The sequence below is a fragment of the Coregonus lavaretus genome (genome assembly GCF_964263955.1).
Source record: "Coregonus lavaretus genome assembly, chromosome: 12".
In the NCBI taxonomy this organism is placed as follows: Eukaryota; Metazoa; Chordata; class Actinopteri; order Salmoniformes; family Salmonidae; genus Coregonus; species Coregonus lavaretus.
In genome coordinates, this window is record NC_139999.1 from 41,500,408 (window position 1) to 41,513,398 (window position 12,991).

The 12,991-nt window shown below is 41.3% G+C and overlaps 1 protein-coding gene across 1 annotated transcript in view; it reads left to right on the top strand.

Moving 5' to 3' along the window:
• Positions 1-10,235: 10,235 nt before the first annotated feature.
• Positions 10,236-12,991, top strand: part of LOC311138839 (receptor-type tyrosine-protein phosphatase gamma-like) — a gene marked incomplete at its 5' end in the record, with an annotated part of 204,313 nt that continues 201,557 nt past the window's right edge. The window contains 2 exons of the mRNA XM_084173644.1: positions 10,236-10,268; positions 11,113-11,215. Coding sequence (XP_084029770.1) covers positions 10,236-10,268; positions 11,113-11,215 — 136 coding nt within the window. The remainder of the gene's footprint in view (positions 10,269-11,112; positions 11,216-12,991) is intronic.

Consider the following 12,991-nt stretch of genomic DNA (forward strand, 5'->3'; position numbering starts at 1 on the left):
CTTGTGCAGGTCTACAATTGTATCCCTGATGTCCTTACAGAGCTCTCTGGTCTTGGCCACTGTGGAGAGGTTGGAGTCTGTTTGATTGAGTGTGTGGACAGGTGTCTTTTATACAGGTAACGAGTTCAAACAGGTGCAGTTAATACAGGTAATGAGTGGAGAACAGGAGGGCTTCTTAAAGAAAAACTAACAGGTCTGTGAGAGCCGGAATTCTTACTGGTTGGTAGGTGATCAAATACTTATGTCATGCAATAAAATGCAAATTAATTACTTAAAAGTCATACGTGAATTTCTGTATTTTTGTTTTAGATTCCGTCTCTCACAGTTGAAGTGTACCTATGATAAAAATTACAGACCTCTACATGCTTTGTAAGTAGGAAAACCTGCAAAATCGGCAGTGTATCAAATACTTGTTCTCCCCACTGTAACTATAAAAAGTTGACAAGCATCCACACCAGAGGAAAGTTTATCGTTCTACAGTAGCCTGCACCTGTCAATCAACTGATCAAATCATCCTATTGCACGTTCTAGGCCTATTAATAAGGTGGTAATACAGACCATTCAGTGCTTCAGGGTGTGTTCATTGTCATAGTGACAACTGCAAATAATACTTAAATGTAGGCTACATGTAGCCTAATGAAAAATATATATTATAGAAACTCGTATATAAATTAAATATAGATATTCAACAACAAACGCTGTTTAGCCTGCACATCTTTTACATCATGTCATTGCTTGCCTCGTTGCTCAAGTGGTTTGCAAGTGATTTCTGTTTTTCTAATGGATGTCAATTCGTTTGGATCTTCTTTTTCACTGTGCTCATCAATGTCTGTCCTGTACAACCATTTAATACATCAGTGCAACAATGTTATCATCACTGGTGGCCAGTGATGCACTCTCTCTCCGCAACTTTCCCTGACAATTCATTTGGTCTATTTTATAGGAGATATTCTGTCTTTCGTTGAAGAAGGCTTGCTAGCAAGCTTAGCAACTTTGGTCATTTGACTTTTGTTTGACTGCCGTTAAACTTTGTATGATTCGACAACGCTATACTCGGGGTGCGCTCTGTGTTGAGATGGCCTACTGCTGAAATGCGCTGAATTAACTGAGGAACATTGTAACGCTTTGAATTTATGAATGGCCTGTTTCGCAATTCACAACAATGTCATTGGCAATCAAAGATAGTTACTCTATCATTACTAAATATCTGTTTCATTTGCTCTGAAATCTTTACATTGTGACAAAGACAAGGTAGCGCGGTGCCCTTCTTATTTGGGGAGAACCCTGGTATAGTGACCATATCTTGGTTTAAAACGCTTTAAATTTATATTTTTTAAGTATTTCCCCGGGCTCTCGAGATAAATATGAATTATTCCCGGTATTGAAACTTGGTTGATTTCTGGAAAATATTAATCCCTACTGTACAGTACAGTAGAGTTTAGTACAATACAGTATAGTAGAGCACACTAGAGTACAGTATAATTTACTTGATGTACTGAACTCTACTTTACTGAACTCTATCCTACTCTGCTGTACTGTACTTTACTGTGCTGTACTGTGCTGTTCAAACTTGTGAAACTTAGACGTCTTTGATTGGTACAGATTTGATCCGTTCCGGACCAACCAAATTTGCAGGATCTGTAGCTACCACCTCCTGAGGTGCAAATTCATAGCCTACGCCATCAGAGCCCAGCATCTCTGCTACTGCACTCTGGGAGAAGTTGGGCTACAGCATCTCTCTCCTGCAGACTGCAGCTAACACAGCTGCTCAACTACCTACAGTTGAAGTCGGAAGTTTACATACACTTAGGTTGAAGTCATTAAAACTTGTTTTTCAACCACTCCACAGATTTCTTGTTAACATTCTATAGTTTTGGCAAGTCGGTTAGGACATCTACTTTGTGCATGACACAAGTCATTTTTCCAACAATTGTTTACAGACAGATTATTTCACTTATAATTCACTGTATCACAATTCCAGTGGGTCAGAAGTTTATATACACTAAGTTGACTGTGCCTTTAAACAGCTTGGAAAATTCCAGAAAATGATGTCATGGCTTTAGAAGCGTCTGATAGGCAAATTGATATCATTTGAGTCAATTGGAGGTGTACCTGTGGATGTATTTCAAGGCCTACTTTCAAACTCGGTGCCTCTTTGCTTGACATCATGGGAAAATCAAAAGAAATCAGCCAAGACCTCAGAAAAACAATTGTAGACCTCCACAAGTCTGGTTCATCCTTGGGAGCAATTTCCAAATGCCTTAAGGTACCACGTTCATCTGTACAAACAATAGTACGCAAGTATAAACACCATGGGACAACGCAGCCGTCAAACCGCTCAGGAAGGAGACGCATTCTGTCTCCTAGAGATGAACGTACGTTGATGCGAAAAGTGCAAATCAATCCCAGAACAACAGCAAAGGACCTTGTGAAGATGCTGGAGGAAACATGTACAAAAGTATCTATATCCACAGTAAAACGAGTCCTATATCGACATAACCTGAAAGGCTGCTCAGCAAGGAAGAAGCCACTGCTCCAAAACCGCCATAAAAAGCCAGACTACGGTTTGCAACTGCACATGGGGACAAAGATCGTACTTTTTGGAGAAATGTCCTCTGGTCTGATGAAACAAAAATAGAACTGTTTGGCCATAATGACCATCGTTATGTTTGGAGGGAAAAGGGGGTAGCTTGCAAGCCGAAGAACACCATCCCAACCGTGAAGCACGGGGGTGGCAGCATCATGCTGTGGGGGTGCTTTGCTGCAGGAGGGACTGGTGCACTTCACAAAATAGATGGCATCATGAGTGGCGCAGTGGTCTAAGGCACTGCATCGCAGTGCTAGCTGTGCCACTAGAGATCCTGGTTCGAAATCCAGGCTCTGTCGTAGCTGGCCGTGACCGGGAGACCCATGGGGCGGCGCACAATTGGCCCAGCGTCGTCCAGGGTAATAATAATAATAATAATATAATAATAATAATAATAATAATAATAATAATAATTGGTCATTTAGCAGACGCTCTTATCCAGAGCGACTTACAGGAGCAATTAGGGTTAAGTGCCTTGCTCAAGGGCACATCGACAGATTTTTCACCTAGTCGGCTCGGGGATTAGAACCAGCGACCTTTCGGTTACTGGCACAACGCTCTTAACCACTAAGCTACCTGCCGCCCCGTAGGGTAGGGGAGGGAATAGCTGGCAGGGATGTAGCTCAGTTGGTAGAGCATGGCGTTTGCAACGCCAGGGTTGTGGGTTCGATTCCCACGGGGGGCCAGTATGAAAAACAAAATAAATGATCATGTATGCACTCACTAACTGTAAGTCGCTCTGGATAAGAGCGTCTGCCAAATGACTAAAATGTAAATGTAAAATGTAATGAGGAAGGAAAATTATGTTGATATATTGAGGCAACATCTCAAGACATCAGTCAGGAAGTTAAAGCTTGGTCGCAAATGGGTCTTCCAAATGGACAATGACCCCAAGCATACTTCCAAAGTTGTGGCAAAATTGCTTAAGGACAACAAAGTCAAGGTATTGGAGTGGCCATCACAAAGCCCTGACCTCAATCCTATAGAACATTTGTGGGCAGAACTGAAAAAGCGTGTGCGAGCAAGGAGGCCTACAAACCTGACTCAGTTACACCAGCTCTGTCAGGAGGAATGGGCAAAAATTCACCCAACTTATTGTGGGAAGCTTGTGAAAGGCTACCCGAAATGTTTGACCCAAGTTAAACAATTTAAAGGCAATGCTACCAAATACTAATTGAGTGTATGTAAACTTCTGACCCACTGGGAATGTGATGAAAGAAATAAAAGCTGAAATAAATCATTCTCTCTACTATTATTCTGACATTTCACATTCTTAAAATAAAGTGGTGATCCTAACTGACCTAAGACAGGGAATTTTTACTAGGAATAAATGTCAGGAATTGTGAAAAACTGAATTTATATGTATTTGGCTAAGGTGTATGTAAACTTCCGACTTCAACTGTATGTGTGTGTGACTCACTCAGCCCATAAGTGGGCGTAATGAATGAACAGTACTCTAAAACTCCCTAAACAAGCTTTTTCACTCCACCCTAAAGCAGCACTCGCTTTTTCCATTTGGATATTGCCAAATTGCAGTTCATATTTCTGCGTACGGTGCAGCCTCTTCATCATTTTCCAGAATATAGTTTGTTCAGGGAAGCCAGGCAGCGTCTGAAATGGTGTTGATGGATGGTGAGTGTGTGAGAGCGGGCTTAGCATATCTGAGGGATTTCAGTGAAACCATTCCTGTTGTTTCACTTCCCCCTTGGATCAACCCTGATGGTGGTGTTCATTACTTCTGATTAAGGTCTACACCGAGACACATACTGTAGGTTAGATGATCCACACAGGAGGCAATGAGAAGTAAAAATGAGTACATTGTTTGTAGCGATGATGACACTTGGGGTGTGGGTACTGGGTATGGTGGTCTCGTGGGGGTCTTCTCCTACTGCTGCTGGTATGGTCTGTGAGCCAATCAAACTCCAGGTCTCTGGCCGTATACCCCCAGAGCCTGTTCTCTTATGCCCTGACTGAACTCTCTCTCCATCTTACTTTTCCTCCATCACTACAAGATGGATGGCTAAGTAGTGTTGCTTGATGAAGTGGAATTGACTTGAGCTGGGCGATATGGCCAAAAATCCATACCCCTAATTTTCGGTTTATCGTCACAGCTCTAGGAGTGACAGAAGAAGTGCATACAGTAGATATTGTTTGATATTTTCTATAATTGTTTTATTTAGGGGGTGGATCAGCTTTAATATTGTAAATAGATTGTGGCTTCTATCAATGTAATTGTCTGCATAATTTCAATTTCCCAGTATTTAAAATAAATAAATATATATATTATTTTAAATATATATATTTCTTTATATATTTTCCATTATTATTTACCCTTACCCTACCACCCCTCCCCCATTTTTGGAGTAAACTAATGGACAACAACACCAGCTTATACATACTATATACATTTTACGGACACAGTATATTTTACATTACTTATCTTCAGCTACCCTCAACCCCTCCCATTTATCTCTGAAGACCATCCAGTTTTGATTTCTATTTGCCATATATTTTTAAACTGTGCTGTGATGTTTAAAAAAAAGTTCTGAACCTTTCTATTCTCATAGTTTCTACAGATTGTAAATTAAAGATAAACATTTTTGCTAAGAGTATTATTATATTATTCATCAAATGACTCCAGGTAAATGTTGCAATTCTTCAGCCATTCCTGAACCTGCGACCAAAAACAAGCTACATATGGAGTGTACCAAAATCTGCAGAGCTGTGATGGTTGTATCCCACATATACAGTTGAAGTCGGAAGTTTACATACACCTTAGCCAAATACTTTTAAACTCAGTTTTTCACAATTCCTGACATTTAATTATAGTAAAAATTCCCTCTTAGGTCAGTTAGGATCACCACTATATTTTAAGAATGTGAAATGTCAGAATAATAGTAGAGTGATTTATTTCAGCTTTTATTTTTTTCATCACATTCCCAGTGGGTCAGAAGTTTACATACTCAATTAGTATTTGGTAGCATTGCCTTTAAATTGTTTAACGGGTCAAACGTTTCGGGTAGCCTTCCACAAGCTTCCCCCAATAAGTTGGGTGAATTTTTGCCCATTCTTCCAGACAGAGCTGGTGTAACTGAGTCAGGTTTGTAGGCCTCCTTGCTCGCACACACTTTTTCAATTCTGCCCACAAATGTTCTATAGGATTGAGGTCAGGGCTTTGTGATGGCCACTCCAATACCTTGACTTTGTTGTCCTTAAGCCATTTTGCCACAACTTTGGAAGTATGCTTGGGGTCATTGTCCATTTGGAAGACCCATTTGCGACCAAGCTTTAACTTCCTGACTGATGTCTTGAGCTGTTGCTTCAATATATCCACATAATTTTCCTTCCTCATGATGCCATCTATTTTGTGAAGTGCACCAGTCCCTCCTGCAGCAAAGCACCCCAACAGCATGATGCTGCCACCCCCGTGCTTCACAGTTGGGATGGTATTCTTCGGCTTGCAAGCAACCCCCTTTTTCCTCCAAACATAACGATGGTCATTATGGCCAAACAGTTCTATTTTTGTTTCATCAGACCAGAGGACATTTTTCCAAAAAGTACGATCTTTGTCCCCATGTGCAGTTGCAATCCGTAGTCTGGCTTTTTTATGGCGGTTTTGAAGCAGTGGCTTCTTTCTTGCTGAGCGGCCTTTCAGGTTATGTCGATATAGGACTAGTTTTACTGTGGATATAGATACTTTTGTACCTGTTTCCTCCAGCATCTTCACAAGGTCCTTTGCTGTTGTTCTGAGATTGATTTGCACTTTCCGCACCAAAGTACGTTCATCTCTAGGAGACAGAAAGCGTCTCCTTCCTGAGCGGTATGACGGCTGCGTGGTCCCATGGTGTTTATACTTGCGTACTATTGTTTGTACAGATGAACGTGGTATCTTCAGGCGTTTGGAAATTGCTCCCAAGGATGAACCAGACTTGTGGAGGTCTACAATTGTTTTTCTGAGGTCTTGGCTGATTTCTTTTGATTTTCCCATGATGTTAAGCAAAGAGGCACTGAGTTTGAAGGTAGGCCTTGAAATACATCCACAGGTACACCTCCAATTGACTCAAATGATGTAAATTCGCCTATCAGAAGCTTCTAAAGCCATGACATAATTTTCTGGAATTTTCCAAGCTGTTTAAAGGCACAGTCAACTTAGTGTATGTAAACTTCTGACCCACTGGAATTGTGATACAGTGAATTATAAGTGAAATAATCTGTCTGTAAACAATTGTTGGAAAAATTACTTGTGTCATGCACAAAGTAGATGTCCTAACCGACTTGCCAAAACTATAGTTTGTTAACAAGAAATTTGTGGAGTGGTTGATAAACGAGTTTTAATGACTCCAACCTAAGTGTATGTAAACGTCGGACTTCAACTGTATAAATTCCATTCGTACTTTATCAAAATCCTTTTCAAAGTCAGCTATGAATACCAGGCCTGGTTTCCCAGATTTTTCATAGTGTTCTATTGTTTTCAGTTTGTTTGATTAATCTTTGTGTCACTGGATGATATACAAGAAGTACACTATCCTACCAGTGTTCTGTTGCACCACAAACCTCCTCAAAGCCTTTGATCTCTCAGTAGTTATCCCACCCAGACCCATCTAAATCTCCACTCTTAAAAGTTGTGGTGTTAGAGGTGCACATAATCGTTCCTTTCTTTATTCATTCTCTTCATCTCTTTCTATGTGTTCCCAGACTGTTCTAGGTCCTACTCAGCAGTTTGGCTGAATTTACCTGCTTGAGTCTGAGACAGCAACATCTATCCCTAGAGTTAAACATACAAAGACCTGGAACACTTTCTTTAGTATTTTATTACTTTGCATTGCTGTTAGAAACTACAGTATGTCTTTCTTCAAGTTCATTCAATCTATATACATAAAATATTAGATAATACATTGCCATATTTCTTGGAAGTCAATGTAATTGTCCACCTACACTGAGTGTAAAAAACATTAAGAATAACTTTTGAATATTGAGTTGAACCCCCCCCTCCCCTCTGAACAGCCTCAATTTGTTGTTCTTGATACACATGAGAAACTGTTGAGCATGAAAAACCCAGAAGCGTTGCAGTTCTTGACACAGACTAGTGCGCCTGGCACCTACTATCATTCCCCGTTCAAAGGCACGTACATTTTTTGTCTTGCCCATTCACCCTCTGAATGGCACACGTACACAATCCATGTCTCAATTGTCTCAAGGCTTAAAAACCATTATTTAACCTGTCTCCTCCCCTCCTTCATCTACACTGATTGAAGTGGATTTAACAAGTGACATCAATAAGGGATCATAGCTTTCTCCTGGATTCACCTGGTCAGTCTATATCATGGAAGGAGCATGTGTTCATAATGTTTTGTGCCCTCAGTGTATATTTACACTGAACAAAAATATAATCGCAACATGCAACAATTTCAAACATTTTACTGAGTTACAACTCATATAAGGAAATCAGTTAGTTGAAATAAATAAATTAGACCCTAATCAACAGTGCATTGCAAAATTATTCATCCCCCTTGGTGTTTTTCCTATTTTGTTGCATTACAACCTGTAATTTAAATGGATTTTTATTTGGATTTCATGTAATGGACATATACAAAATAGTCAAAATTGGTGAAGTGAAATGCAAAAAATAACTTGTTTAAAAAAAAAAAATAATTACGGAAAAGTGGTGCGTGCATACGTATTCACCCCCTTTGCTATGGAGCCCCTAAATAAGATCTGGTGCAACCCATTACCTTCAGAAGTCACATAATTAGTTAAATAAAGTCCACCTGTGTGCAATCTAAGTGTCACATGATCTGTCACATGATCTCAGTATATATACACCTGTTCTGAAAGGCCCCAACAGGTCTGCAACACCACTAAGCAAGGGGCACCACCAAGCAAGCGGCACCATGAAGACCAAGGAGCTCTCCAAACAGGTCAGGGACAAAGTTGTGAAGAAGTACAGATCAGGGTTGGGTTATAAAAAAATATCATAAACTTGGAACATCCCACGGAGCACCATTATTAAAAAATTGAAAGAATATGGCACCACAACAAACCTGCCAAGAGAGGGCCGCCCACCAAAACTCACGGACCAGGCAAGGAGGGCATTCATCAGAGAGGCAACAAAGAGACCAAAGATAACCCTGAAGGAGCTGTAAAGCTCCACAGCGGAGATTAGAGTATCTGTCCATAGGACCACTTTAAGACGTACACTCCACAGAGCTGGGCTTTACAGAAGAGTGGCCAGAAAAAAGCCATTGCTTAAAGAAAAAAATAAGCAAACACATTTGGTGTTCGCCAAAAGGTATGTGGGAGACTCCCCAAACATATGGAAGAAGGTACTCTGGTAGATGAGACTAAAATTGAGCTTTTTGGCCATCAAGGAAAACGCTATGTCTGGCGCAAACCCAACACCTCTCATCACCCCGAGAACACCATCCCCACAGTGAACCATGGTGGTGGCAGCATCATGCTGTGGGGATGTTTTTCATTGGCAGGGACTGGGAAACTGGTCAGAATTGAAGAAATGATGAATGGCGCTAAATACAGGGAAAAACTTGAGGGAAACCTGTTTCAGTCTTCCAGAGATTTGAAACTAGGACGGAGGTTCACCTTCCAGCAGGACAATGACCCTAAGCATACTGCTAAAGCAACACTCAAGGGGTTTAAGGGGATACATTTAAATGTCTTGGAATGGCCTAGTCAAAGACCAGACCTCAATCCAATTGAGAATCTGTGGTATGACTTAAAGATTGCTGTACACCATCGGAACCCATCCAACTTGAAGGAGCTGGAGCAGTTTTGCCTTGAAGAATGGGCAAAAATCCCAGTGGGTAGATGTGCCAAGCATATAGAGACATACCCCAAGAGACTTGCAGCTGTAGTTGCTGCAAATGGTGGCTCTACAAAGTATTGACTTTGGGGGGGGTGAATAGTTATGCACGCTCAAGTTCTCTGTTTTTTTGTCTTATTTCTTGTTTATTTCACAAGAAAATATATTTTGGATCTTCAAAGTGGTAGGCATGTTGTGTAATTCAAATGATACAAACCCCCAAAAATCAATTTTAATTCCAGGTTGTAAGGCTACAAACTAGGAAAAATGCAAAGGGGGGTGAATACTTTCACAAGACACTGTTTGGATTTCACATGACTGGGAATACAAATATGCATCTCTTAGTCACAGATACCTTTAAAAAAAAAGGTAGGTGCTTGGATCAGAAAACCATTTGCCTCATGCAGTGCGACACATCTTCTTCGCATAGAGTTGATCAGGCTGTTGATTGTGGCCTTTGGAATGTTGTCCCACTCTTCCTTCAATGGCTGTGCGAAGTTGCTGGATATTTGCATCCCAAACAGGCTCAATAGGTGACATGTCTTGTGAGTATGCAGGCCATGGAAGAACTGGGACATTTTCTGAATTGTGTACAGATCCTTGCAACATGGGGCCGTGCATTATCATGCTGAAACATGAGGTGATGTCAGCGGATGATAGCACGACAATGGGCCTCAGGATATTATCAAGGTATCTCTGAGCATTCAAGTTGCTATCCATAAAATGCAATTGTGTTCGTTGTCCAAAGCTTATGCCTGCCCATACCATAACCCCACCGCCACTAAGGGGCACTCTGTTCACACCGTTGACATCAAGAAACCACTCGCCCAAATGGCGCCATACAAGCTCTGTGCCATCTGCCCGGTACAGTTGAAACCAGGATTCATCCGTGAAAAGCACACTTCTCCAGCGTGCCAGGGGCCATCGACGGTAATAATTTGCCGACTGAAATCGGTTACGACGCCGAGCTGCAGTCATGTCAAGACCCTGGTGAGGACAACAATCACGCAGATGAGCTTCCCTGAGACGGTTTCGGACAGTTTGTGTAGAAATTCTTCAGTTTTGCAAACCCACAGTTTCATAGCTGTCCGGGTGGCTTGTCTCAGACAATCCCGCAGGTGAAGAAGCTGGATATGGAGGTCCTGAGATGGTGTGGTTACACATGGTCTGCTATTGTATGGCCGCTTGGACGCTCTGCCAAATTCTCTAAAACAATGTTGGAGGCAGCTTATGGTAGAGAAATTAACATTCTCTGGCAACAGCTCAGGTGGACATTCCTGCAGTCAGCATGCTTTTTGCACGCTCCCTCAAGTTGAGACATCGGTGGCATTGTGTTGTGTGACAAAACTGCACATTTTAGAGTGGCCTTTTGTTGTCCCCAGCACAATGTGCACCTGTGTAATGATCATGCTGTTTAATCAGCTTCTTGATATGACACACCTGTCAGGTGGATGGATTATCTTGGCAAAGGAGGAATGCTCACTAACAGGGATGTAAATGTAAACAAATTTGTGCACAAAATCTGAGAAACATTTATTGTGTCTATGGAACATTTCTGGGGTCTTTTATTTCATCTCATGAAACATGGGACCAACGCTTTACATGTTGCGTTTTATATTTTTGTAAATTATATATAAATGTAGTGTTTTAGGTATTTATGCTAAACATTCTGTCTAACCTCTAACTTCTCTGTTCCTTAGCTCTACAGGGTGGCCAGTCGGGGTCAGTAGGAGAGGAGCATCATGGGAGCATGGGGGGCGGGGTGAGGGAGAGGAGGGCGACAGGAGGAAACTCCTACTGGGCTTATTCTGGTGAGTCCTCTTCTACTTCATAGAGATACAACTATGTCCCAAGGCAAGATGGCTGACCGCTACTGCCACAAATTCTAACCCTAAATCCTCTCTAAGGTTCTAACTCTATGCTCTACACTGATCACTGATCAATCTCATTAAAGAGGTCAAACCTAACTGGACTGTGGCTGTAGAGACATATTACTTAACTGTAACGCTCTCTTTCTCTTCCTTCTCTTTGATTTATTCTCTCTGTGTCCCAACTCTCCTCCTTTCTCTCCAGCTCCTTCCCTATTTCTGCTGTCCTCCAACTCTGAGTTTTTGCTCTTAATCCAACTCCTTCCCTTTCTATTTCCTCTCTCCCTCTCTCCCTCTCTCCTCTCTCCCTATCTCTCTCTGACTGGTAGCTACAGGGAGTAGTTGTGGATGTGTATTATGGATGATTCTGTGCTAGAGTAGGGACTTGTGTCGTCACTGTGAGCACCATTCAGCTACAGAGATCCATATTTATCACTCTGTTCCTCAAGCACTGGGCCCGTGGCAGAGAATTATCTTTAAACAGATATATTTATATAATTTCTGTTTTGCTTGTGTGCTCTCCATGCACCTTATAATCGCTACTTAAACTGATAGTCCTGGAGGGATGCACTGGCTGGAAGAAACTGTATCCCAGGAATAATCAATGTCCTAAATGGATGTGGATCCTTAATACCATGTTATACAAAAAACATCCCAGACATTTCATATTATGGTAAAATTATCTTTAGGGCACTGTTTACCTAAATTGGCACATTTTACAGTACAGTTGAGCCCAGAAAACTGTCACTCTCACACAAGGTCTGATGATGAGTTGCATGTTGCTGGGCAGCCTTCAATATTGTTTCAGATTTACTAGATGATTCATCATGCATACATTTACTTTGTGCCTTTGATTATTTACGACATGCCATGTTGTGGGTGTGCTGTGTGTGTGTGTGCATGTGTAAGCTCAAATAGTGTTTGTGTGTAATTGATTCACTGAATATACAGTACCAGTCAAAAGATTATTCAAATAGAAACCCTTTGCCTTGATGACAGCTTTGCACACTCTTGGCATTCGCTCAACCAGCTTCATGAGGTAGTCACCTGGAATGCATTTCAATTAACAGGTGTGCCTTCTTAAAAGTTAATTTGTGGAATTTCTTTCCTTCTTAATGTGTTTGAGCCAAATAGTTGTGTTGTGACAAGGTAGGGCAGGTATACAGAGGATAGCCCTATTTGGTAAAATACCAAGTCCATATTATGGCAAGAACAGCTCAAATAAGCAAAGACATTACTTTAAGACATGAAGGTCAGTCTATACGGAACATTTCAAGAACTTTGAAAGTTTCTTCAAGTGCAGTCGCAAAAACCATCAAGCGTTATGATGAAACTGGCTCTCATGAGGACCGCCACAAGAAAGGAAGACCCAGAGTTACCTCTGCTGCAGAGGATAAGTTCATTAGAGTTACCAGCCAAAGAAATTGCAGCCCAAATAAATGCTTCACAGAGTTCAAGTAACAGACATATCTCAACATTAACTGTGGAGAGGAGACTGTGTGAATCAGGCCTTCATGTTCAAATTGCTGCAAAGAAACCACTACTAAAGGACACCAATAAGAAGAAAATACTTGGTTGGGCCAAGAAACACGAGCAATGGACATTAGACCGGTGGAAATCTGTCCTTTGGTCTGATGAGTCCAAATTTGCGATTTTTGGTTCCAACAGCCGTGTCTTTGTGAGACGCAGAGTAGGTGAACGGATGATCTCTGCATGTGT